The sequence below is a fragment of the Chrysemys picta genome, chromosome 16 (assembly GCF_011386835.1).
Source record: "Chrysemys picta bellii isolate R12L10 chromosome 16, ASM1138683v2, whole genome shotgun sequence".
NCBI lineage: Eukaryota > Metazoa > Chordata > Testudines > Emydidae > Chrysemys > Chrysemys picta.
The window spans coordinates 22,656,869-22,683,631 of NC_088806.1; the positions used below are offsets into that span (position 1 = coordinate 22,656,869).

A 26,763-nucleotide genomic window follows, 5' to 3' on the forward strand; every position below is an offset into this window, starting at 1 on the left:
GAACCCTCTTCCAGCCTGAAGTCCCCCAGCTTGCTAGGATTGAACCTCCCCAGGATCCTTTAGCATTCCAGTCTTCATCCCCAAAATTGGATTACATCCCCTCTCCTTATCTGGGTTTCTGTACTGCATCCGTCGCCATAGTATTTGAGCCCCTTGAAGAAAACAAAATCCTCAGAAGCTGCCACTCCTCCAGTGTTCCCTGGAGTAGTACAACCCCATTCCCCACAGCAACCCCGCTAGCCCTCTGGGATTGTCCTCCCCTCCTCCCCAGCAGTGAGATGAGCTTCTTTGGGTTTGGGCAGAGTGCGGAGTTGGAGCTGGTGCTGAGCGATGCAGAGAGCAGGCGCAGGGCTGAGCACAAGACTGAAGAGGGCAAGAAGGAGAAATATTTCCTCTTCTATGATGGGGAGACAGTATCAGGTCGGGTCACCCTCACCCTCAAGCACCCAAACAAGCGGCTGGAGCACCAAGGCATCAAGGTGGAGTTCATCGGACAAATTGGTGAGAGGGGAATGGGGGTGTGTGTGAGTATTGCATGGTGGAACGCCAGGGACTTTAATTGGGAGGGTGGAGGGGAGCGGTAATTTGTACCAGCATGGAGGAGTGGGTTGGGCTCACAGCTTCCTACGGCTGGCTTGCAACACAGTCATGGGCCTGCCATCCTGCAGTGATTCCTCTGGTTGGAGTCTGATTGCTCTTTCCCCTCTGAAATTCAAAAAACTAAACCCCTTCAGTGGGGGCAGCAATATGTACCAGTGCATTGCATGGAGCCTTATGTATTTGTTTTGCATTAGTAATTCCTCCAGGTTGAATGTACTTAAATGTTAACACTGGCAAGGTTCCGTCTCCATTAGCCTAGGAAATGGGAATATAGTTACACTGCATCCTGTTCTCGGAAACTGGGTTATGATCCCCAGCGTCTTGTAATTACACTGAAAAGTCCCTTGATTATCAGAAATTATTTCAAATCCCGTTTTAGGTTTGGACAATCCATGTGTACTATACCCTTGTGTCTGTGCAGAGTGGAGGTATTACCGCTCCTTTTCCAGGTCATTGTTCTCTCTCATCCTATTTTCCTGTTTCTGCTCATTCAGTGACCTGAACTCTGAAATATATAGAGAGAGATTTTTAATTTCAGATTCAAATCTCCAGGGTTATTTTTAAGTTCTAATATCTTGGCAGCAGCATCCCTTAAAACTGGGTTCTTTATTATTCCCCATTCTTTTTATTAACATGTTGCTACATCTCTAGCTGCATTTACTGTGCTATTGATTACATTGTGTGTGATGGGCAGGGCTGCCTTGGGAGGTAATTGTTATATTGAGGGCATGAGGCAACAGACCAGCTGGTGTATGTGCACATTTCAATTCATGAGCTATGCCCCAGAAGCGAACTACCCTTGTGGGTCAGCTTCCTTTCCTTTCAAAGCTTGCTGTCCCCAGCTCCATTGATTCTGCTCATCCTGTTGGGGTGGCCAAGCCCACTTATCCATATAAAGTCAACTGGTATCTGAGCTATGTCATGTCTGTGATTGCAGTTTGAATTTGGCGATTTTATATTGTGTGGACCCAATTTAGAGAAGTGCTTCCCTCCCCCCATAACAGGAGGGAAGGTGCTTGCCATACCCACTATGCCATTTTTATAAAGAACTAAACATTTCGTGGACTCGTCTGAGTTAAAAGAAGTGATAAACTTGCACAGTTTTTATTCATTTATTAACTCTGTACCATGCATCTGTGGGACTTTTCAGACAAGACCTTAAATCTGCGATCCTATCTGCTCTAAAAATCTCGGTAGAAGCTGTTCACCTGCACATCAATGTGATCAACATTTTCAACTTGAGATGGATAACATTTCCTTGTAAATCCCTTGGCACAGAAGATTAAATTGATGTTTTCCCCCACCCAGCCCCACCATCTTTACTTAATTTCTCTTCTGATTTTCTCCACTTGCACCACATGTTACACTTCTGCATTCAGAGAAAGCACATAGCTAATTATATATAAACAGGCCCCATTATCAGAAACTGGATTATAACCTGCCTCTGGGTTTAAAATCTCCAGAGTAACCTGAGCATGAGCTTGCCTCTCTGTTCCGCCACTGCCTCTCTGTGCAGCCTTGGACAGGCCCTCCACCTGTCTCATTTCCCCATTTGTAAAATGAGTGCTTAGGTTGTAAGCTCTTTGGGGAAGGCAGAGTGTTTTTTTGTTCTGTGTTTGTACAGCATCTAGCGCAATAAGAGTCTTGATCCATAACTAGGACTTCTGGGTGTTACGATATTCCAAAAATAATATTTAGAGAGGAGTTTTGAAGACTGATATATTTGCTCAGTGCTTTGACTTCATGAAGCACTACATAAGTAGTATGTGTCTATTACAGGTATAAAGAGAGCTTTCATAACCAGACTTGAGGTCCAGGTTGTGCTTGGTTATATTACCTTTAAACAAAACAAAAAAACAGCCCCAGTAGTCTTAAAGATGGTATAACTGATTGTGCGTCTATAGCATCTTCCATCTCCAAATGCCTCACAGTAGGGATTTAGACTCTCAGAGGTGAGGAAGTAGGCATTACCCCCATTTTACAGATGGGGTACTGAACACAGGGAAGTGGTGTGATTTGTTTAAGATCATAGGGTCTGTGATGGAGCTGGGAATACAATTCAGGAGTCCTGTATCTGATTCTCTGGTTAACGTCCAGGACAGTTTATCCTCTGATGGATGGATAGTGCAGATTCCTTTTTGGACATCCGTCTGCAGTAACTGTTCTCTGAGATCATCCTAAAAAGGTTGGTAAATTTAAAAAAAAAAAAAAATCGTAATGGAAAATTCTGCCTTTGCTGAACAACTCAAACAGGGATTTTTTTCTAACGTTTGACGTGCTAATGTCTTTCTAAATATGAAAAATCCTCAATTCCTCCTCTAAAGGTTTAAGGGCCAATCTCAGCCCCTGGCAATAGTTGCTGGGAGCCTAGTACGCTGACAGTCTGTTTTTTCCCAGTTTAAACTCAGTCGTTGCCTTTGGCATTGTGCCGTGAGATGAGTCCATGTCTCTTTGTATGTCGCTCCTGCATTCCCTCCCCATCACATAAATGAGCATCCCTCCTCTCTCTTTGTGGAGGTGTATTGAATGGAGAGATCCTTTATTATATCATTGTATTATATTAGCGCCCAGAGCATCCAACCAAGATCAGGGCTTCATTATGCTAGATGCTGTACAAACACAGTAGAGATCATTCCAACCCCAAAGAGCTTCCAGTCTAAAGAGGTAAGGTGGACAAAACAAAGCGTTATCCCATATTTTACAGCTGGGGAGATAAGGCACACAATAAGTGACTTGCCCAGGGTCATGCGTTGAGTCTGTGGCAGAGATGGGAGCTGAACCAGATCTCCTGAGTCCCAGGCTAGTGCGCTAACAACAAGACAGCTCTTCAGAAAGCCTCTGTAGTGGGGTTCAGTGGACATGTGATGATAATTGACCTTGTCTTAGCTGTGACTTCAGCTCCAGATTGTAAGAATGAGGGTTGCCCAAATTTTTCCTAACCAAAGGGCTGTTTTGGCAACTTTCTGGGAGCACAGCATACAGGAAACTGGAGTAGATTGCCTTTACCCTTGTGTATAATAGCGAGCTGAATACGGGTCCCCCAGTGTGTCACTTTCTGTTATCTTGGATCAAGATGGAAAATTACATTCTAGGGGCTGTAGTTTCTATGGGCCACCTTATATTAAAGGTGGTCACTTGGTCGCGGCTATGTTTGGAGAACCGCTGGAACAATTGGGAGGGCGCAGGAAAATGTCTGCCTTTTCATCTGCAGCTGGTTTGAGCAACTCGCCCACACATACCCTCGTTCCCTAACATTTCCCTGGCCATACATGTATCCATCATAGAGCCATCAGCTCAGCTTTACTCCTTGAAGATGTGTTCTCTGCATGGTCACATGCTGAGTGCTGGCATACTGTGGAATCAATGGGGTTCTTTACCTTTTTTTGTTCCCTGGAGCTAATGGGGCCACTGCTGCATTTTCTGTTGCTTTAACCTTCTTTGAGAGGCATGAGCAATGATAGATGGAAGCCTCGTAGCCCCACACTTCTGCTTTGTCTCTGCTTTCCCCATTTTGGGGAAGCCTTGAGGCTTTGTTTTTTTACTGGTTAGAAGTCCAGTGCCTAGACTCTGAAGGTGAGGCTCTGCAGGAAGTGATGAGAGAAGGGATGGCACTAGCTGCTGATTTGCTCTGTGATGGTTCCTTGTCTTTGCAGGTAGTCTGGTTATATTAACCTTGATTAAACTGACCCACATAGATGTTCTGGTTTGTTTTTGTAGGTAGGGGTAAGTGAGTAAAGCTGAATAGACATCATGGGAATCTCCGCTCCTGCTTTCTTTGTCCCCTCTCTCTTCACCTGCTTTCATGGGAGTGGAATATTTACCAACCTTCTCAGTTATTTTTGACACCACCCTGTCCTGTTCCCCTACCCGTGGGTTGGATATTTTGCATGAGCTCATGGGATGTCTTGTTTCTTTTCTACTTGTACAATGGAAGATGACACTCTTTGAGGATCCTCAAGCAATTTACAGATACTAATGTAGCAAAGGGGATGGGTAGCTGACCGCATCTTATTGATGAGGAAAAAAGCATACAGAACAGGGAAGTATTGAGGGTGTTGCAATAAATTAGTGGCAGACCCAAGAATGGAACCCAAGAGTCTAGACTTGCTAAATCAAACCATTAAGAGAGCACTCCTTCCGTTGTATTGGACTCTGTCATGCGCATGAGAGAGGAGAATGTAAGCCACTGTGCGAACATGAGCTGTCCAGTGAGGGGAACAGCACTGCTGATTTCTAGGGTGCACAAACCAATCTGCAAAATCGGATCCTCGTTTTTACCGGCATTTCAAAATGAGCTTGGGCCTGTGATGGGTCAAGGACCTAACTGTGCATCTCTACTCTTTAGACCCTGGCTCACTCCTCTCACTGTGTATCTGGCCCAGTTGGGGCTGGATGAAGCATGGCCCTTTGTGTTTGAACCTCAGGATTTCCAGGGAGATGTTCTCTCTCTGGGAAGTGGAGGAGAAGGGATAGAATGAGGAAGAGGCTTTGTAGGGGGCTGGTTCCTTTCTGCCATGCCCATTTGGTGCAGTTCTTCTCCCAAAGCTGACCTCCTCATATGGGAGTGAGCAGCACTGCCTAACCGAGTATTCTCTTCCTAGAGCTCTACTATGACCGGGGCAACCACCATGAATTTGTCTCTCTGGTGAAGGATCTGGCCCGTCCTGGTGAGTTCACCCAGTCACAGACATTCGACTTCGAATTCACACATGTGGAAAAACCATACGAGTCCTACACGGGGCAGAACGTGAAGTTACGGTGAGTCTCCTCCTGCTGTCGGGTTTCTCCCAGTCCCAAGCTTCAGCCTTCTCCCTGTGCATTAGTTTTCATGGAGTGTCTTTCTAGTAAGAGCTCCAGTACCCAAGGTACCCCAAATGAACACACACCAACAGATTTAAAAATTTTAATAAAGTTAATGTTTAAAATCAAATTTACACAAGTTAAGAGGGAAGGTACTGTACATCTGGGGTCGGGCTTGGGTTATGGGGGATTTCAAGTATCGGTTACAAGGTTCACGAGGTACATACATATCACATAACCAGCCAGGGCTGGTGCTACCATTTAGGCAAACTAGGTGGTTGCCTAGGGCGCCAAGATTTGGGGGCGCCAAAAAGCGGTGCCTCCAATTTTTTTTTACAGTGTTCCTATGCCCCCTCCCCGAGCGCGCAGTTGCCGCTTCACTTCTCCCGCCTCCCAGGCTTGCAGCACCAATCAGCTTTTTGGCGCCACAAGTCTGGGAGGGGAGGAAAATTAGAGCAGGGGCGGCATGCTCGGGGAGGAGGCGGAGCAGAGGTGAGCTGGGGTGGGGAGCTGCTGCACGGCTCCCCGGGGGAGGAGGGGAGCTGCCACGGGGGGGGGGCACCTCAGGGTGGTTGGGGGGGCTGCCGTGGGAGGGGGCGCCTCAGGGTGGAGGTGGGTGCAGGGAGCTACTGGAGGGGGGGGGGGCGCAAGGTGGAAGTGGAAGGCACCGGCCCTATAACCAGCATAGATCCAGATTGGGGTGGAGAATTTTTAAAGCGTCAGTGGATAAGTGGGCTCGGGTATGCCACCCATGGAATGTATTAAGGCCTTGTCTACACTACGAGAGTAGTTCGATTTTACTTGCATCGAATTTTTGTAATCGATATTGCAAAGTCGAACGTGTGTGTCCACACTAAGGACAGTAATTCGACTTTGTGCGTCCACACTAACGGTGATAGCGTCGACATTCGAAGCGGTGCACTGTGGTCAGCTATCCCACAGTTCCCGCAGTCCCCTCTGCCCATTGGAATTCTGGGTGTAGCCGGCAATGCCTTCTGGGTAACAAAATGAGTCGAGGGTGCTTTTGGGAAACTGTCGTCATCCGTCCATCACTCCCGCCCTCCCTCCCTGAAAGCGCCGGCGGGAAAACAGTTCGCGCGCTTTTCCAGTCATTGACAGCGCGGACGCCACTGTACTCCGAGCATGGAGCCCGCTGCGACCATCGCTGCAGTTGTGGCCGCTCTCAACGTCTCGCAGCTTATCATAAAGGTTTCCCTGAGGCAGATGCAGAAAAGTCAGGCAAGGAGGCTACGGCACCGCGGTGATGTCCTGAAGTCTGAGAGTAGCACAGACCTGTCAGAAAGCAGGCGACCCAGCGCCGAGGACATCACAGTGGCAATGGGTCATGTTGATGCCGTGGAACGGCGATTCTGGGCACGGGAAACAAGCACTGAGTGGTGGGACCGCATAGTGCTGCAGGTCTGGGATGAATCCCAGTGGCTGCGAAACTTTCGCATGCGGAAGGGAACTTTCCTGGAACTTTGTGAGTTGCTGTCCCCTGCCCTGAAGCGCAGTGACACCCGGTTGCGAGCTGCACTGAGTGTACAGAAGCGAGTGGCCATAGCCCTGTGGAAGCTTGCAACGCCAGACAGCTACCGGTCAGTCGCGAACCAGTTTGGGGTGGGCAAATCTACCGTGGGGGTTGTTGTGATGCAAGTAGCGAAGGCAATCGTTGATGTACTGCTGCCAAAGGTAGTGACCCTGGGAAACGTGGAGGCGATCATAGATGGCTTCGCAGCGATGGGATTCCCAAACTGCGGTGGGGCCATAGATGGAACTCACATCCCTATCCTGGCACCGGACCACCAGGCCACCCAGTACATTAACCGAAAGGGATACTTTTCCATGGTGCTGCAAGCACTGGTGGACCACAGGGGACGTTTTACCAACATCTACGTGGGATGGCCGGGCAAGGTTCATGACGCTCGTGTTTTCAGGAACTCTGGTCTGTTTAGACGGCTGCAACAAGGTATTTACTTCCCGGACCACAAAATAACTGTTGGGGATGTGGAGATGCCTATAGTCATCCTCGGGGACCCAGCCTACCCGCTAATGCCCTGGCTCATGAAGCCCTATACTGGCGCCCTGGACACTGAAAAAGAACTCTTCAACTACCGGCTGAGCAAGTGCAGAATGGTGGTGGAGTGTGCTTTTGGCCGTCTCAAGGGGAGATGGAGAAGCTTACTGACTCGCTGTGATCTCAGCGAAACCAATATCCCCATTGTTATAGCAGCTTGCTGTGTGCTCCACAATCTCTGTGAGAGCAAGGGGGAGACCTTTATGGCGGGGTGGGAGGTTGAGGAAAATAGCCTGGCTGGTGATTACTCACAGCCAGACAGCCGGGCGATTAGAAGAGACCAGCGGGAAGCGCTGTGCATCCGGGAGGCTTTGAAAGCAAAGTTCCTGAGTGAGCAGGGTAACCTGTGATTTTATAGTTTGTGTACTGAGAAGCTAAACCTGCCCCCGTTTCTTTACCCAGGTAATGTTGACTATCCTATCCAGTTACATACCCCCTTCACCCCCCCTCCAACACACGTGTCGAAATAAAAATAGTTCTACTTTGTTAAAGCACACCGTTTTCTTTAATACTGTTTTAGCGGGAATTTTTTAAAACTGGGACGCAGACTGTGGTGCGGGGCGGGTCTAGTGTTGTGATGCGAATGCAGCTTCTAAACTCAAGGATTGACAGGCTCCGCTGCGGTGGGATGCTTGTTTCAACGGAGCCTGTCACCCCTCCTGATCGGGACTGTGTGTATGGGAGGTCTATTTGACTTTGTGGCAGGGGGAGGACGGTTACAGATCCCATGCTGTGTGGCTCTGTGATCCTGTCTAAGGACCGGCGCTTAAGATCTGTAACTGCCCTCCCCCGCCACAAAGTCACAGAGCAACCCACCCCCCCCAACATTACATCAAAACAACCTCCCAGACTAACCGGGGCAACTAGTCACTGCATCACTGCACTGTGTATGTGCCCTGCTGCTGTGCCTGCCCCCGACTATGTACCCTGCCAAAGGAGACTGTCCTGTCCAATTTCCAACCCCCTTTCCCCTCCTCCTCCAAAAGAACATGATTGAAACAGTAGTTAACAGAAACGAATTTTTTATTATCAACTACACATGGCATTGGGAGGTGAAACTTGGACGTGGGCTTGTGTCAGGCGGGAAGGAAAGAACTTTTCAAATTTTGGGAAATGAGAGCCTTCTGCTACTAGAGCTCTCTGCAGGGGTGGAGTGAGAGTTAGCAGGGACTCTGCCGCCTCTCCTTCTTTGCACTTTGGGTGAGGTGGGTATGGGACTTGGTGGCGGGGGAGGGCGGTTAGAGATGGACTGCAGCGGGGCTCTGTCCTCCTGCCTCCGTTCCTGCAGAACATCCACAAGGCGCCGGAGCGTGTCCGTTTGCTCCCTCAGTAGTCCAAGCAGCGTTAGAGTCGCCTGCTGGTCTTCCTGCCGCCACCTCTCCTCCCGATCCATGTTGGCTTGGTGCATTCGGGTCAAGTTCTCCCGCCACTGGGTCTGCTGTGCTGCCTGGGCTTGGGAAGAGGCCATAAGCTCAGAGAACATGTCCTCCCGTGTCCTCTTCTTCCTACGCCTAATCCGCGCTAGCCTCTGGGAGTGTGATTCCAGGCTAGGTTGTGAGACAGTCGCAGACGGGGCTGTGGAAATGGGAAAAAGGGAGTGAATTCCTCAGAAAGATAAATGTAGTTGTGAACAAAGAACATAGTCTTTCTCTGTGAACAAGACCATGCACAGCACCTTTCACATGCGCACTCAGCACAAGGTCGAATTCTCGGCCTTCGCATTCTGTGCCTGGGGTCTTGAACAGCACATTTGAGAAGCGAGGCAGCACAACGGAATTTCTGTTGCAGGCAGACATGGTAAGCCGTACACTTGTGGCAGTTTAAAACTTTTATATTACCACTGGCCTCATTTCACATTTAAATCAATGTCAGTCCCTGCTGCCAGCAATCCGGCAAGCGGGAACTCTGCCCCTGTCCCACCCCCTCGCGGCTGTCCCCGGGAATGATCCCTTTCGGCTGCCCCTCTCCCGCCTCCACCGCGTGGCTGCAAACCAGCGGTGACAGTTCTGTAAAGGAACGGGAAAGCAGTCCCAACACTAACATTCCCCTACCTAATTAAAAGCAGGTCACCATGGCCGACATCACCCTGATGAGGATCTCCGAGAGCGACAAAGAGAGAATGCTCCGGGAAAGCCTCCAAAGACCAGGGCCGTATGCCGCCCTGCTGTGCAGAGCAATGATCCCCGAGTACCTGATAATCTCGTGGCGCGGCAACGTGTCGTACTTCGGAGGACCCAATAAGGCCGCTCTCCCCAAGAACCTCATGCAACGGCTTTCAAGTTACCTCCAGGAGAGCTTCATCGAGATGTCCCAGGAGGATTACTGCTCTATCCCCGCACATATAGACCGCATTTTACTGTAGCTGCAGTAGCAGGGAATACACAGTAGAGCGGCTTGTGCAGGACAATCACTGAAAACCGGACATTGCTAGATTTCTTTTCAAAACTTGCACTGCCCCTTACTAAACCGTTAAGCGCCTAGGGCACACTAATCATGAACAACCCATTCTTTTAATTGTTAATATTCCTGTTTTGTTAAAAATAAATGTTTAGATGTTTACAACACTTACTGGCTGATCCTTCACCAGATTCTGTGTCCGGGGTAATGGCTGGGGACGCTTCGTAGAGGATCTCTGTAAGGGTGATGAAGAGATCCTGGCTGTCGGGGAAATCAGCGTTGTGAGAGCTGCCAACTGCCTCGCCCTCCTCATCTCCTTCCTCATCTTCCCCGTCCCCTAACATGTCTGAGGAACCGGCCGTGGACAGTATCCCATCCTCAGAGTCCACGGTCACTGGTGGGGTAGTGGTGGCGGCAGCACCGAGGATGGAATGCAGTGCCTCGTAGAAACGGGATGTCTGGGGATGGGATCCGGAGCGTCCGTTTGCCTCTTTGGTCTTCTGGTAGCCTTGTCTCAGCTCCTTGATTTTCACGCGGCACTGCGTTGCATCCCGGCTGTATCCTCTCTCTGCCATGTCTTTAGAGATCTTCTCGTAGATCTTTGCATTCCTTCTTTTGGATCGCAGCTCGGAAAGCACGGACTCATCGCCCCACACAGCGATGAGATCCAAGACTTCACGATCAGTCCATGCTGGGGCTCTCTTTCTATTCACAGACTGCATGGCCATCACTGCTGGAGAGCTCTGCATCGTTGCCAGTGCTGCTGTGCTCGCCACGATGTCCAGACAGGAAATGAGATTCAAACTGGCCAGACAGGAAAAGGAATTCAAATTCAAATTTTCCCGGGGCTTTTCCTGTGTGGCTGGTCAGAGCATCCGAGCTCGCACTGCTGTCCAGAGCGTCAACAGAGTGGTGCACTGTGGGATAGCTCCCGGAGCTATTAGCGTCGATTTCCATCCACACCTAGCCTAATTCGACATGGCCATGTCGAATTTAGCGCTACTCCCCTCGTCGGGGAGGAGTACAGAAGTCGAATTAAAGAGACCTCTATGTCGAACTAAATAGCATCGCAGTGTGGACGGGTGCAGGGTTAATTCGATTTAACGGCGCTAACTTCGACATAAACGCCTAGTGTAGACCAGGCCTAAGAGTCCAAGTCGATATTGGCGTAGAGAATAAGTACATGGGTAGGGTGCGTCCCTCGGTTCGTCAGGGAAGGAAGTGGGTTATTTCCCTGGTCGGTGTTCTCGGTTACTCAACTTGGTGCTGGTGGTGTCCCGTGATGTGTTCCATGTAGATGTCTCTGGACCACCTGATGGTGTCAGACACCATGAGCTGTCTCGTGAGCCGGGCGTAGCGTCGACCGACTCCGCACGCTCTCAGTACTGGCTCGTTGTGGGGGTCCCATGCGCCCAGGGCTCCCACGACCAGGGCATGTATCTGGACCTCATAGCCCTACAGCAGCACGAGGGTCTAATACCTATGTCTAAGAGTCGAATTAGGAAGAATAGATAGAACTACGATCTACCTTAAATATAATAAGGAACAACTGAAAATCCAATAGGGAACTGACAACTTTGACAGCGTGATAACATAGGGCTAGTCTACACTGGCAACGGTAAAGCGCTGCCGCAGTAGCACTTTAACGTGGCTTGTGTAGTCACACCGCTCTTCCAGCGCTCTAAAAAAAAAACCCACCTCCATGATGGGTATAGCTACCAGCGCTCGTGCACTGTCTGCAGTGGCGCTTTACAAGTGCTGAAACTTGCTGTGCTCAGGGGGGTGTTTTTTCACAGAAAGTTGCAGAGCTGTAAAGTGCCAGTGTAGACAAGCCCATAGACTAGGGCCATGGGGAATGGGTCTTGCCTTTGAAACCCATGGGAAATCAGAGCTCAGGAGTGTTAATTGTTTAAGAGGGGCGTGTCATTGAAAAGTGATTGAACTGCTGTTAAACTAACCATTTTCTATCATTTTAAAACAAGCTGACAGTAACTTCTAAAATCTGATTTCCCAGGCGTTCCAGCCCGAGCTGTTTCCCCCCAGCAGGGAGGAAATATTGATAAAATGCTATTCCCAGCTGAGAGGGGCACCACACTCCCAGTTAACCCTGTAGAGAGAACAGAGCAGTGCTGATCATTTCTAAAGGCTGCTGAAGAAATTAATTTCTAATCTGTATCTCTAGTAAATACACAGTTTACTGGACTCTCCCTTTTAAACTGAATTGTGGCTCTTCATGTGCATGCATGTGTGTTGAGCCCCTCAAGCTGCTGTTTGTGTGGGGGGTCACGGTATAGTCCCATTTCGTGTTGAAGCACTAGGGCATGGGGGTGGATTGACAGTTCAGATACTATGTGTGGGATGCCTAGAAAATCTACCAACTCCTGTGAAAGCCACACGTTTGAAAAGGGAGGTCTCGGCCCTTTTTGTCATTCCTCTTTCTCCCCCTCTTCTAAAACCCACGCTTCTCTCTCTGGCTTCCCCTCTGTTCCTCCAGTCTGCAGTTACTTCTTGATATCTCTTGTCTGTGCTGCAACTGCGATCGCTCACGCCAGCCGAAGGCTCTGTGCATCTGATCCTTGGCTGAAATGGAATGTTAAATTATCAACACTTGTGATAATGGAATGCAGCGCCGTCTTGGGACAGCATGTCAAGCACTGAGTGCAGTTCCAGAAGCTGTGTGGCGGGCGCAGTAGTAAAATGGCTTCTCTTGTGCAAGTGCATCACGCTTGAGTTGCTCCTTTTTTTTTTCTTGTTTAAAAAATAAGGGAAACCAAAGTCTCTTCTGATTCCCAAATGCTTCCAATTTATTTGGCAATAAAAGAGCAATGTCTGGTCATTTGCTTCAGTCTCCAGCAGAGACAGTTAAATGTGTTTCAGTAGTTTGGTAATCAGGCCTGCTTATTTTAATCGTGGCTTAGATGCAAAGAAATGCCTTGCTTACATGTTGTTGTTTACAAATTGCAAATCCTATTTCAGAGTTGGGCTGTCCCCTTGAAATCTAGTCAATGAGTCAAATGCTGTGGCTGCATTTAAGAGGGCTGGATAATTTTATGATCGATATTGAGTTACCGAGGTGGTGATTAGTGTACTCACATCTCATGCTTTAGGGCAATAAGCCATAGGGTTCAGGCTGGAAAGTCTCCCCTATGTACAGCAATGTACAATTGCTCAGGTGCACTACAAAGGACTTTCACCTTCTTCTAAACCATCAGGTATTGTCCACTACAGGAGGCAGGTTACTGGACTGCATGGACCAGATGGTCTCAGCGGCTCCATCAAAGCCCACATTCCTCTCTCCTCCACCCTAACGCCTTCCTCCATGGCTTTTGCACCCAATGATGTAGTCTGGAAGGGTTCTAATGGATGAGGTGTTCCCCTTTCAGGTACTTCCTCCGAGCGACCGTCAGCCGCAGATTAAATGATGTGGTGAAGGAGATGGACATCGTCGTGCACACACTCAGCACCTACCCGGAGCTCAATTCCTCTATCAAGATGGAGGTGGGAATCGAGGATTGCCTGCACATCGAGTTTGAGTATAACAAATCCAAGTAAGTGTCCTGAGAACGGCTGCTGAGTAGAACTTCCTGCGTGAGGGGATGCAGCCTGCTGGGTAGGCCAGGTGGTACTCCTAGGGCATGTCTCCACTGCAAAAAAAAAAACACAGCTGGCTCACGGGGCTGTTTCATTGCAGTGCAGACTTCGGGGCGCAGGTTGCAGCTCTGGGACCCTTGCACCTTGCAGGGTCCTAGAGCTCCAGGCTGCAGCCTGAGCCCAGAAGTCTACAGCAATGAAACAGCCCCTTAGCCCAAGTCAGCTAGCACGGGCAAGTCACGCAAGTCTAATTGTTGTGTAGACGTACCCTTAGAGGCTGCTTAACTCGACTAGATATGCAGAGGCAGCTCCTGTTGTAGACTTTAGGTGGGGCCCTGTAATTTATCTTCGCTCTCCCTGTTCCCTATTGTGGATGGCAGGCTGTTCATTGAAGTGCTAAGACTGTTCCTGCTTTAGATCTCTCCCCTCTCACCACCACCCTGGAATGTGCTTTATCCAGATGGAGGCATCTGCACCCACATACTGAGGGGGTGCATAGAATTGGGATGAAGGTGGGTTTATTTTAGTCGGATTGAGCACTCCCATTGTTCTGAGTCCCGGGTGGCCCAATGGCACAGCTTCTGCTGTTTGCCAGAATGGCGTGATTAAATGTGGGACTATGTGGCTGTTAACTCAGGCACAGAAGTTGGAAATTACCAGTTTAGACTACATCTAGTCCATCCTTCCCACCCAGTGCTGGAGCGTCCTCCTGCAGGGTGTTGTTTTAAATTACCTCAGCAATTGCCACTGGGCGACTTGGATCTTGTTGTTGTGAAGTTCTTATGAATGTCCAGCCTAAGATGTCTCCTCATTTTATCCAGTAATCCCACTCAGACTTGCTGATGCCCAGAGACTTGAGCATGAATGCATGGTTATCGCTTGGAGCAGCCCAGAACGTATGGCTGGGCTGCCCATGGAATCTGAAGTGGGCCCTGAGGAGAATGGGGAAGTGTCTGACAGGCACATTCCAGCTTGTCAACTTGTTTCCTGCTCTGATGTGCAGAGACCAAAATTGATCGTGGCTGTCTTGCCTATCCTCCCAAGGTACCACTTAAAAGATGTGATTGTTGGAAAAATCTACTTCCTGTTGGTGCGGATCAAGATCAAACACATGGAGATAGATATCATCAAGAGAGAGACAACAGGGACCGGCCCCAATGTTTACCACGAGAATGATACAATAGCTAAATATGAGATCATGGACGGGGCACCTGTGAGAGGTGAGAAGGAGTGGGGAACCATTTACATTCCTCTCCTAGAATCTCTGGGGGGACCAGAGCTTGTTTTGCACCATTCATTTTTGCAGGAATGTGGGACCTACTGTGAGTCCCATAAAGTTGTCATCTATCGTCAATTGAGGGCCTGTTTTCTTGTGTGGTAATAGCTGGCTCGTGCATCCCTCTTCACTGGTGAATCTCATGGCAGCTTACAAACGTGGGGGAAATTGAGGCTCATTGCTGGTGTCTTTAAGTCTCCTAGCAAGTCAGTGGCACAGTAGTCTCCGCTACTGACCTGGGCCTGGTCTCAGAACATAGCGCTGAAAGGGGGTATCTTACCTCATTGCCAATCCCCTGAGAGAGCTGGTCTCTCTGGATGATAGTGTTCAGCAGTGGTGACTTGCAGGTATGTTCTAGAACTCCCATGTCAGTAGCTAGAAGGAATGTCATTCCATTCTCTTTCTCCTCCAATGCTGTGGGCAATGAAGGGAACCCTGTGCTATTGAAGTGGAGGAAGGACGCTTGCCACAAAGGGCATGACCCTGCTAAGGAGTAAGCATGCTAACTGCTATTCTGTGGGAGCCGAGGGCACTTGGCCCAAACCCCATCCAGCAGTGATAAGGTATGCCAGACTCAGGCACAGAGTTGGAGGCGTTAGCTTGCTCTGGTGTTACCTTATTGTGCCAGTACTGTCCTTGTAAGATTTGACTCAATATGTTGTGCTTACACTCATGCCTTTTGCAGGGGAGTCCATTCCAATCAGACTCTTCCTGGCAGGCTATGAGCTGACACCCACTATGAGGGACATCAATAAGAAGTTCTCAGTGCGTTATTACCTCAACCTGGTACTGATAGATGAAGAAGAAAGGCGCTACTTCAAACAGCAGGTGAGAAAGGGTGTGACTGCACCATGGGGTGGACTGTAGCCAGGCAGTCAAGTGCTTCTTTGGGTGCTCCATTATAATTAGCAACAGAAGAATGTTGGACAACCTGGCTGGTGATGTGGGGGAAGATGCTCCTCCCTGGGTACCCACTGGAGCCAGATCATTTGGGGTGTGGATAGAGAATGCACCTGCGTATCTGGGTCTGTTAGGGGATGGTCCTCGGAGAGGGCTTATCCAGCGTAATCCCCCTATCAATTCTCTGCACTGCATTAACCACGGCAATGTTGCCCAACATACTAGGACAGACCTGACATCTAGTGGTTGCCTCTGGCCCATCCTCTGTGGAGTGCTACCATCTGGCCTTCCAGAGGTCTGCACTGCCTAGGCCCCTCTCTTGAAGCTGTAATGGTCTTTCCCAGCTGAAGGATGGAGAGTGGAATAGGCCAGCATATGGGGATGGATGCAAGTTACTGCTCCAGCAGCTTAGGCAGATGTTCAGACCTATGAGTACATCGTGGGTGGGGCCAGCGTAGCTGCTGCATGTCCTAACGGTGTCCTGCTGTCTGACAGGAGGTGGTGCTATGGCGGAAAGGAGACATTGTGAGGAAGAGCATGTCCCACCAGGCAGCCATTGCCTCTCAGCGGTTTGAGGGGACGTCCTCCCATGCTGAGGCCAGGACCCCCAGCCAGCCTGCAGAAAACAACAGCCGGCAGTGAAAGACCCTGTGGAGCGAGGCTGCTGCAGGACCCAAGTGTCCGGGGCCGGCAGCAGCAACGAGGGGAAAAGAAAATATTTCACCAGAGACTTATGAAAATCAATATCAGTTTTTTGACTTAATTCTGATCTTCGAAGGACCAGTAGGGTTGGGAAGGGGCAATGGAAGCTACAGCAACCACGGCACAAAGTTGAACGTACCTCGGTGCTCCCCAACCTCCTACATTTCTCTGGGGCAGGCTGCTTTTACACATGCAGGGGCCATTGGGCTGCCTGACTTTCCCGTTGCCACGAGACCCCTTCAGCATGGCAGTGGGGAGGCGGGAGGGGGAAGGGGAAATTTGTTGTGCCTCCTCTGCGGTAGGGGTGTCACTTTGGGCATGTAGGAAGGCATTTTGGCTGCCATCGAGAAGCCCTCATGAGGTGAGTGGGAGGAGGGAGCCTGATGAAGCATTTTAGCTGGAAGGCGGGAGTGTGTGTGAGTGAAGTTTAAGCTTAAGGTGTAGCCTGCCTGATGTCCCCCCCCCCCAACCCCCACCCCCGTGCTGTTCCTGGAGTCTCTGCTGCAAACGGTTATATAATTAGTTGAATCAGCCCTGTGAATAACAGAGCCAGGTTGTGCAGCGTAGCAGATGATGCTGCCTTTGTGTCCCTGCCTTGGGAGCTCATGGATGCAGCGTCTCAGGGGGAGCAGGGGGGATAGTTAACATTTAAAAACGCAGATAGTAGCTGAGAGTGGAATTGACAGGCGTATGGATACTGGAAAGGGCAGACGAGGTATGGGAGAGCTAGCAGAGCTGCTAGGCAGTGGGAGTCTGGGAGGAAACTGGCCAATGAAAGAGAGCGCACAGAGCCTTGATAGTCTCGCCTCCGGGAGGTCAGGCTGTAGTTTGTAATCCATGCTGTCTGATAGAGCCACGCTGGTGCAGCTGAGCCCTGGGAAGCTTGTGTATGTTGGAGATAGAAGAGTGTGTAATAGAGTGGTGGTACAGATTCCACATGCTGTTGTGGGAAGCAGTTGCAGTCAGGTCTCCTTAGGAGTTGTACAGGGAAAAGCGTTGTGGGGTGTGAGAGAGCAGCATCAGTGCAGTGGCCTGTGCAGCCTCTGAAGTGCTGCAGTAAATGATGGACTGTTTCCCTTCTGGCTTTCTCCTTGTTTCCAATTTATCTGGATGAAACTCTGCTTCATCTGTCTCTAGGATTCACCCCAGTGGTGCTGTGGTTAAACCTCATGGGGACTTCCCTGATTGGCTGAAAATTATCTGAAAGAGTAGTAGGGTGGGACAGAAGGGGACACGGGGGTGTTCTTTAAATGCACCTGTATGCAAAAGGCTTGAAGGATACCCCCATAGCACCTGGGATGGGCTATTACTATTCCTAGCAAATGGGACTCCTTTGTTTAAGGAGTTACTGGTCTGTAGGTGCTGCTAAGTGAAGTGAAGCAAGATGGCAGGCAACACTTTTTGCTTCCATAGACAGCTCTTGATCAGTTGGGCCTGATGAGAACAGTAGTGGTGGTGGCTTTGGGCATGAAGCTATCTGAGGACCTGAGTATGGGATGTCTTTCACTCTTAAAATAAACGCCATTTAATCTTTTGAGTTAAGTGGGATCAGCCCTCCTTTAAAGTTCAGAGATGGTCTTTTAGACTTAACTGATGGACTGGATTTAGATGTTCTCCATCCTTTTTAGATCCCTTTCTAGGAAGCAGGTAATAAAACCTCCAACCAGCATATGGCGACAGAAACCTGAACTAAACCGGGACATCAACTCCCTCTATAATGGGAGCTGTACTGATGATTTTCCTGACGTTCTGCCAGGCTTGCTTCTGAATCTGAAATTTCCTCTGGTTGGATGTAGAGCTGTTCTCTTGCTGCTGGGAAGTTAAAGCATCTTCTGCAACGTGCTGTGTATGAGACAGTGCCCTGGTGCCTGTAGTGGTGGTGGGGTCTGGGTGGGAGGGGGGTGATGTTTGCGTAGTAAGAAAGCTGCTGTAGTTCAGTGATAAATGTGTTTTCTGCTTGCCAAACTAAGTTTTATTTTCACTCAGTCACACGTAGGGCTATGGTTCTTATCCTAGATGGAGAGTCCTGCTCCATCCCAGGGGACGTTAATTGCCTCTTCTCTGCTGTGAACACTAGTGTCACACCGTGTTCTGCACTGTAGTAGTGAGGATGTGCGGCTTACTCTGCCTCTGTACATGAGAGGTCCCTGCTGTGGACTGGAATGACAGTCTCCTCCCTCAGACTGAAGCCAAGTCCTATTAAAGGCAGCTGCTTTGTTACATCACGCGTAGGGATAGCGGTGTGCTTTGGGCCTCGTGTAGCAAACGAACATGGACGCTACTTCGGTGGCTAGCCTGCTCTGCTTCTACCCCATTGAGAGGGATCCAGGTGTGCCGTGGCAATGCACAATCATTTGAAAACAGGTGAGGCTCCCTTTGGAAGACAGTCCGGGTAACAGATGGTATCTGTGTGGCTGAGCCTAACCCAGCTGCATCCTGACCCACTCTCCCCTTTGCCTCATCTCAAAACAGCCATCCTGAAATCCCTTTGTGCTTGAATACTTCTCTTGGTTGTAGTATGTGTTGGTGTTAAGAAGCCCAGTGGGTGAACACATCTCTGCATTAGGTGAGTGGTGAAACAGGATCAGTGAAGGACCTGAGGAGATTGCCTAAAGATGGAAATCCCCCTCTCCCCTCCCCGGAATATTTTCAGACAGCATCTGCTTGTCACTGTGAGAGGGATTAGTCAGAAAAGGTGCATGAGCCAAAATGTTTCCTTTTGCTAACTTTTCCTCACCTGCGTGTCCCCCATCATAGGACTAGGCTTGAGAGTCACCCCTCCCCACATTTTTACCTTCTCTGATTAGATCATTCAACCTGCTTTCTATTATGTCCTGTGTTTGGGGTGATGATACCTGCCCCATCTGTAATGATTGGCTCTTGAGAGGACAGACATGAAATTCAGACTACAGAAAAGAAAAAGACAACTGTTTAATAAGAGGAGCGGGGAACTATTGTGGCTTTCGCAGCCCAGCCCATGCTGAGTTGTTTTATCCTGTGCTTTGGGTGTCCCCCGCTCTTCCAAGCAGATTCTCACTGTGGGGAGTGGTGCATAGGTACTGAACCAAGCAGTGCAACTTGTAATTTAGCCTCTGCAGTGTTTACATGTTTCTTAATTCATCATCTTTTCAATGGCTGTATTTTAAAATTTGTTTTTTGTCTCTTGGATTAAAAGGGCCATTCTAGGCTTTTAAATGCTGTGCATTTGTTTCTCCGACTTGTTTTACGTTGCAGTTCTGAACTATCCTACCTATCCTCAGGCCAGGCATTCAGCAGGCACCTGAGGGAGGACGAACCCAGCCTGTTCTCTCACTGTGCTGCCTCTAAAGGTGTGGAGCAGAAGTGCTTCTTACTGAGAAAAGTTAATTGGCCCCACTTTATCCCATGTAAAGTGCACCTAGAGCCGTGCTGATGGGTGACTTTTACAGCTATTCGATCCCAGTGGGTTGTTTTTTCTCCTTTTACCAGGACTTAAAGCAGTGGGTCTCAAACTTTTTTACTGGTGACCCCTTTCATATCGCAAGCCCCCCTCCCCCAATAAATTAAACACACTTTAATATATTTAACAGCATTATAAATACTGTAGGCAAGCGAGGTTTGGGGTGGAGGTTGACAGCTCATGACCCCCCATGTAATGATCTCACGACCCCCTGAGGGGTCCCGACCCCTAGTTTGAAAAACCCTGACCTAGAGCAAGCTCAGTAAGTGAACTGCCCCCGATCACTAGCCCAGCACAAGGATTAAACCACAGCCCACATCATTAGGCCCTAAAGGCTACAGTATTAAAAACTTGAAATCCGGTCTTAAACTCTCCAGGCAGCCTGCTTTGCTGAATGTGTATACTTGCTCTTGAGAGATCTCTGTACCTCTGCAGCACAGAAGGGTTTGCACTGAAGAGTGGAAGGAGCCTTGTGTGTCTTGGCACCACCTATCGTAAATGGAATCAGGAAGGCAAGCTCTTTTCTTGTTCTCTCTGTAGTAAAGAGGGGCTGCAAACCCTTCCCCATCCCTGAAAAATCAAGTATGTATCACTGACTTTAAAAAAGCTTTATTTAAAAATAAGCACGGTGCACCAAAATAACAGTGAATATATACACCTCCTCTTGGTCCGCTTGCAGCGTCTTCCCTGGGGTTGGGTTTGAGAATATAAATTTGGAAGGGAGGGTCCTGGCTGGAGGAGGGGAATTTTCAGCCTTGACGGGTCCTGCTGCTGCAGTCTGTCTAACTTGGTTTTTCTTCAAGGCTCAAGACAAATTCAAATTCCTCTGAGTGAAGGGGCAGGAAAAGAGAGTCAGAAGCGGAACACACTAGTGTCCTAAGCAAGGGGTTCTCCTTAGCAGGAATCTTGTCAAGACCTCCCTAGGAGGGGGAAGGTTCTTACCATCTGTCAGGGGCTGGACAGAGAGCCTCTGCCTGGTGAAGAGTGTCATGTCCTTCAGCGGGCCTCCCGAAGCTCTGTGTGCCTGGTGTTGAGCCTTCAGCTCGGACAGGGGGATGAAGCGCTTAGTCATCCGCACAAATTGGACGTCCACCTGGTGAGTGGGGAGACATGGGCAGTGAGGGAGCACAGTTGTTAGAGATAGACAAGAACTACTGACATTAGAGAAGTGGTTCTCAACTAGGGGTGCGCAGAGGTCTTCCAGGGGGTACAGCAACTCATCTAGATATTTGCCTAGTTTTACAACAGGCTACACAAAATGCACTAGTGAAGTCAGTACAAATGAAAATGTCATACAATGACTTGTTTATACTGCTCTATATACTACACACTGAAATGTAAGTACAATATTTATATTCCAATTGATTTATTTTATAATTAGATGGTAAAAAATGAGGAAGTCGGCAATTTTTCAGTCATAATGTGCTGTGATGCTTTTGTATTTTTAGGTCTGATTTTGTAAGCAAGTAGTTTTTAAGTGAGGTGAAACTTGGGGATTAGGAAGACAAATCAGACTCCTGAAAGGGGTACACTAGTCTGGAAAGGTTGAGAGCCACTGCATTAGAGCAAGGAGTCCATTTCCTTGTTGGGGAACAAGACCTTTATTAGGGATGTAGGGCTAATGTCTAATACTACCCTACAGCTGTGTTCTTGTGCTTTAAGAATGAACACTGCCTAGTGTAGACTCAGCTTGGGACTTAAAGGTGTGCAGAGTAATCTTCCTCCCCTGGCCACTGAGCTCTGCACTACAGAGGGGTTAGAGGTTCTGTTTTCAGGCAGCAGGGTTTCCAAGTGAGGTGGTAAGAACTTAAGGGTATATGGATCTCCGCCTTCTCCAGGATGGGGGCCAAGGTAGAGCAAAGGAACAGGGAAACAACTGGAATGAATTCCCTCTTATGACAGAGGTGGTGTAGGTTCAAACAGGGGCTTTGATAACCCAGGGAGGCCATCAGATTCTCTCCCTTCCTCTGCCCACCACATCAATGTTCAGAACTGGCTGTGTGTGTAACTTAATACGTTACCATCGACCACTTGGGGTTCTCCTTGGTACTGGAGGAATCGTAGTGAGGGTCCTTCTTGTCAAATTGAGTGTGGTCTGGGTAAGCCTCCTTCACAATCTAAAATAAAAAGGGAAGCAGAGCAGAGACTCCTGAGTAAGATTAGAGTTGTTGACACCTCCTGACCCACCATAAATGAGAGGAAGGGCATATCAAAAGCAACACCTTTAGCACGCCTTTCACTACTAGGCTTTACAAATATTAAGTAGCTATCTAGGCACCCTCCGAGCTTGGTAAGGTATATGCAGTTTCCAAATGGGTAAACTGAGTCAGGGGTTTAAGGAACTTGCCTAAGGTTGCAGTCAGAACTGTGCATAGAATTCAAGGCCCTAACTAATAGCAGCCAAAAGTGCACGTCTCGGGGGATAAAGTCATTGAGTGTTGAAGCAGGGCATCTGATAGAATGAATGCTCAGGGACTGGAGTTCCTGCACTCTGCCTATACCTCTCATGATCAGCCAGCTAAGTATTCCTAGCAGCAGAAGATATGAGGTGTCCACCAAAAGATCTTGATGAGGAGTAATGGGGCAATACTGCTGCAGAGTTAGCCAGTTGCTCCCTGGATATGACCATAGGAGCTCCATTCTAATAGGATGAGCTTCTTTACAATCTCTGCCCAAAGCATTTTAAAAAACACTGAGAGCAACAATGCGCCAGTGCACCGCAATGGTGGGCAAGAGATTGGGATACCCATGTACTCTTAAAACCTTGCATGCTCACAGAGGTCAGCTGCTTCAAGTCTAATCCGAAAGACTGCCTACACAGACAATTGTGTGGAACTCAATGAGCCAGATTCTATTCAGACACTGGTGTAAATCTGGCATAATTTTATTGCCTTGTCTGGAAACACTCCAGCATGAAAGCAGTGAGATTGCATAAATTGGTTATGTTTCTATTGGGGACGGGTGAAGGGGGGAGTCAGCACTGCTGGTCTGTGAATCCGTGATTGTAGGCTCTTCACAACTAATGATTAGGCTACTCTTGCATTTCTCGGGGGTTGAGGTAGGAGCAGGGCTAATTTTACTTCTGTTTCCAATAGACCAGCAGTGAAGTATTTCACTGTTGCAAGGATTAGCAAGAGGCTCTCACCTTGATAATTCCAGCAATCCCAGGCTCTTTGCAGTTACTGTGATAGAAAAATGCTTCTTGCCCAAGTTTCATGTCTCTCATGAAATTCCGTGCCTGTCAGATGATTAAAGAAGAGACCACTGAACTGAATTAAGCTATGAGGAGGGCCTGCAATATCCCCTCTAGGAAGGTTTCAAAAGGCTGTCCCCAGTAGCTGCTTAATGAAACAGGAAGAATGGAAGTGCAGAGGCCACTGGTGCTTCAGACCTGCTCGTACAAACATTCCTACAAATGTCAAGATTTTTTTTTCCACTCTAAGTTCAAGTAAGAAAAACAGACTAAAGACCTAGGGTCTTAGTAGCTATAAAGTCTATTGGAATTCAGCAGCTCTGCCATCCTCATTCAGCAACTGCAGGAGTCTGAAGTTCCCTGTTACAGAACAAGCAGCAAACCTGATTTTGTTTATACAGAGACAAAATTGTGCTTAGATTTCCCACTGTACCAGTGTGCCGAAACAGAAAACTACATAGACAAGAAGCTGGAGTCACGTTAGCTGGGGCTTTGCAGAAAAAAAATGAAGAGGAAAGGAAAAGACAAGAAATGAGGGTTGATGTTTGCTTTGAACCTGCATATTTCTTTCTGAAACCAGACAGAAAAATCAGGTGACTTTCCAGAGGACTGGCCTGTCTGAATATGTCTGGGGAGATTATTTTTTTGTTAAGCCATAGATAATTAGCCACATATGCTCTTACCAAAGTGCAGCAAGTAGGAACAATTGGCTTAGTGTACGCAGAGGAAGAATTTGGGCACAGGAACAGGCAGGGTGGACACGTCCTCTATTTTGCCTGCAGTTTGGCATTTATGAAGAGAGCTCATTTTTGTTTTCTTATTGTTTTCAATAGTGATATTTCAGCAATGCTGTATTTGCAATCCGGGCCTTCAGTCACTGCTCCTTACCTGGTAATTCCTGACTCCATCCCAGCATGCTGTCTGATTGGGTTGAGCCTTTAAGTCTTCAATGCCGAACTGCCCAATCAAATTAAAAACAGGAGGTTAGACTTGGATTGTAATTTGGATTTAATGGCCAGAGGCCTTTCTTATTGTCTATGTACATTCATGTGTTTCTAGGGCATCTCTCATCATACTGTCTGGTTTACAAAGCTTTTGGTCCCTGCTTGGTTTAAAGTAAAGAAAGTTAAGCTGTAGAGGGAATGCTTTGGCAGTCTAAGGACCAGGTCTGAAATAGAAAGACTCCCTGCTGCCGCGGATTAAAAATCCTAGCAGGGTCAATTCAATCATTCGTGGTCACAAAGTGCATACACTGAGTTCCACACACAGTGCCTGGTGTGGCTTTCTTACAGGATCTCTCTGGGCCTGGAGGAGAATGAAATCTGTGTGCGCATGCTCCCAGAAAGAGAAGGGTATTTGAGAAGAGGGTGACTCTTCATTATGAAAGAAAGAAATAATGTAATTTTGATATTAAACAGAACCTGTAGCTAAAAATAAAAGTTTCCATTCCTCCTCATCTTTGAGCACATGTGCTGGGACGGTGACAGTAAGGAAGATCCAGGGCTTACTTTCACATCCACTCCCTTCTCGAACCTGCTCTCCGGCTCTGATTTCATCAGCCAGTGGCTGTACTCTTGCTTGCTTCCCTGCACGCTAGGGCAGGCCTCCTTGGTAGCCTTTCCTGTGCTGCTCCCCATGGGCTTTGAATTCCTCTCCTTAGCTGCAGACATCATGGATTCTTCTTCCTCCTCCTGAATCTTACTTTTGGCGAATTTAGTAGCAGGCCCCTCTTTATCTTTAAACAAACACAACGTGAGTGGAGAAATCAGAACACATTGTTTCCTAATTTGCCAATTGCTGTAAACACCTGATTTGCATCTCAGCGGGCTTGATATGGGACAACATTTGGCTAGAAAAGGAGTTTTTGATGGATCCCAGCCCCTAGCTTAGGCAGTTGACATCACTTACAAAGATTTCCAGCATATCTGGAATGTGTTCCAAGGTTAAAAAAAAAAAATACAGGAGTTTTTACTGTTGGTTGACAGCTGTGGTCTAGTGATTGCCAAGGTTTTGCTCGTACTTTCGTTTAAATATCGAAAAGCCACAATAGTGTATTCGCTTGACTCAGAAAACTGGCCCTAATGAAATGCAACAACTGGACTACTTTGTACCAACAGATGAGAAACTAAGTGCAGGCAGCCAAACTCTGTGAATTAGCCCAAAAGTGAACATACAAAAATTGTACATCACCGTGTACTTTATTTTTAATCTCCTGTACTCCAGCACCTAGAAGCCTCAGAGGTACAGGTTCCACTGTGCTAGATGCTAAGAGACAGTCCCTGCCTGAAAATGGTTAAAATCTTAAATAGCATGCAGCCAAGAGAGCGGGTAACAGAGGCACAGAGAGAAAAAGTGACTTGCCCAAGTTTGCACAGGAAATCAATAGCAGAGGCGGGAATACAACTTCCCGAGTCCTATCCGCTAAGTCACATTGCCTCTAATGCAGTTGGTTAGTTATTTGATAATACTTTTGTGTCATAGCAAGTAGTGTAATAACAATGCTACATAGTATTTTGTCTTCGAGTACCTTAACAGTGGACAATCTAAAGATGCTTTTCAAATATTAATTAATTAAATCTCCCAACCCTCTTGTGCTGTAGGGAAACATCATTGTCCCTTATTATATAGATGGAAAAACTCCTGTCAGGCCCATAGGGGTCTCCCAGACAATTTATAGAAGAGAAACACACAATCTGCAAAATCCTGGCCTATGAAAAGGTGGGCAGCTTACAGCCGAGTAAAGAGTGTATTTGTCCATGTTTTCACTATCAACTGGAACCCACACCCAAATGTGAGAACCCAACAGCCAAAAAGCTACAGCTATTGAGCGGGTTAAGACTTCTGTACAGACCTGCCAACGTTGCTCTGCTTCTCTTTTTGCCTGGTCGAGACATCTCTTGCTTCCTTGAACTAGTTTCTCTGCAAGCAGAAGCACCTGGGCGAGAATACAGGTCGGGAAGCACTTGCTGTTACCACTTATTCAGGCAAAAAGAGAGAGAAACCATTCCACTCATTTAAAGACGTAAAAATTAGCTATTATGTTAGTATTTTGCTGTGATTTATAATATATATCAGGGAGGAAGACTCTCCAGACAGCTGCTCTTCTACTGCTTAACGTTGGACATTTGTACATATTTTGGCCTGTCAATAATCTGGGACCCTTTGAAGATGGTTGGGGGGGGGGCACGGGGGGACAAATGTTCCCTTTGTCCCTGTCCACCTTCCCCTTTCTCCCACCCCTGCAGCGAACTGGGCGTCAGCTATGCTGTTGCTGCAGAAAGGGTATAAACATTCCCTCTTCTAGGTGCCAGCTGCGGGTGTCGTATCCTGGGAGCGCTGGAGGGTTCATGGGACAGAGCCTTGCAGCTCTAGGTGGCAGGTTTGAATCCTCCAGTGGTAGGTGTTGGACCATCCTGATGTCTGCTAAGGGGCAACTTTGCTGGTAACCACAGCAGAACAGTCATTGCTCCCCAGCTTCCTCCCACTACCCCATATCCCCATGATGCCCAGGGCTTGCTACATCTCCCCTCCTCCCGCCATGCCAGGGCTCGCTCCCTCTCCATCCCCCCCCCCCCCCCCCCCGGTCGCCAGGGCTCCCCTCACCAGCTGCGGGTGCAGCAGCCCCTCTCTGCTGGGGGAGGGATGCTCCTGGCTGCACAGCGGCTTGGGGATGGGGGAGCGGACCCAGGCTGCCTGCCTCTCAGCCTACTGAAGGTCGGCGGGCAATAAAAGTTATGCAAACGTGCAATACCTTTAAGACTGCCCCCGCCCAGCGGCCAATGCGAGAG

The 26,763-nt window shown here is 48.4% G+C and overlaps 3 protein-coding genes across 10 annotated transcripts; 1 reads left to right on the top strand and 2 right to left on the bottom strand.

Moving 5' to 3' along the window:
- Positions 1-2: 2 nt before the first annotated feature.
- VPS26B (VPS26 retromer complex component B) lies at positions 3-19,543 on the top strand. Its single transcript, XM_008164568.4, has 6 exons — positions 3-501; positions 5,202-5,358; positions 13,258-13,422; positions 14,510-14,685; positions 15,427-15,569; positions 16,137-19,543. Exons 1-6 carry the CDS (start codon positions 279-281, stop codon positions 16,281-16,283), a joined length of 1,011 nt encoding a protein of 336 aa, XP_008162790.1. The 5' UTR covers positions 3-278; the 3' UTR covers positions 16,284-19,543.
- LOC135975920 (uncharacterized) lies at positions 8,483-10,738 on the bottom strand. The gene is made up of 2 exons (XM_065569293.1): positions 10,047-10,738; positions 8,483-9,052 (listed from the first exon to the last, which is right to left on the bottom strand). Exons 1-2 carry the CDS (start codon positions 10,621-10,623, stop codon positions 8,577-8,579), a joined length of 1,053 nt encoding a protein of 350 aa, XP_065425365.1. The 5' UTR covers positions 10,624-10,738; the 3' UTR covers positions 8,483-8,576.
- On the bottom strand, positions 19,492-26,715 carry THYN1 (thymocyte nuclear protein 1). Of its 8 annotated transcripts, none has more exons than XM_008164564.4 (8): positions 26,579-26,715; positions 25,827-25,950; positions 24,484-24,710; positions 23,864-23,932; positions 22,928-23,020; positions 21,804-21,899; positions 20,725-20,875; positions 20,010-20,352 (listed from the first exon to the last, which is right to left on the bottom strand). In XM_008164564.4, exons 2-8 carry the CDS (start codon positions 25,867-25,869, stop codon positions 20,147-20,149), a joined length of 885 nt encoding a protein of 294 aa, XP_008162786.2. In that variant the 5' UTR covers positions 25,870-25,950; positions 26,579-26,715; the 3' UTR covers positions 20,010-20,146. The 8 variants fall into 8 exon arrangements, with proteins under 8 accessions (XP_065425366.1, XP_065425368.1, XP_008162786.2 ...); XM_008164565.4 differs by having other exon boundaries at positions 25,827-25,910; positions 26,579-26,709; XM_065569297.1 differs by lacking the exon at positions 20,010-20,352 and adding an exon at positions 20,376-20,608.
- Between the last annotated feature and the right edge of the window lie 48 nt (positions 26,716-26,763).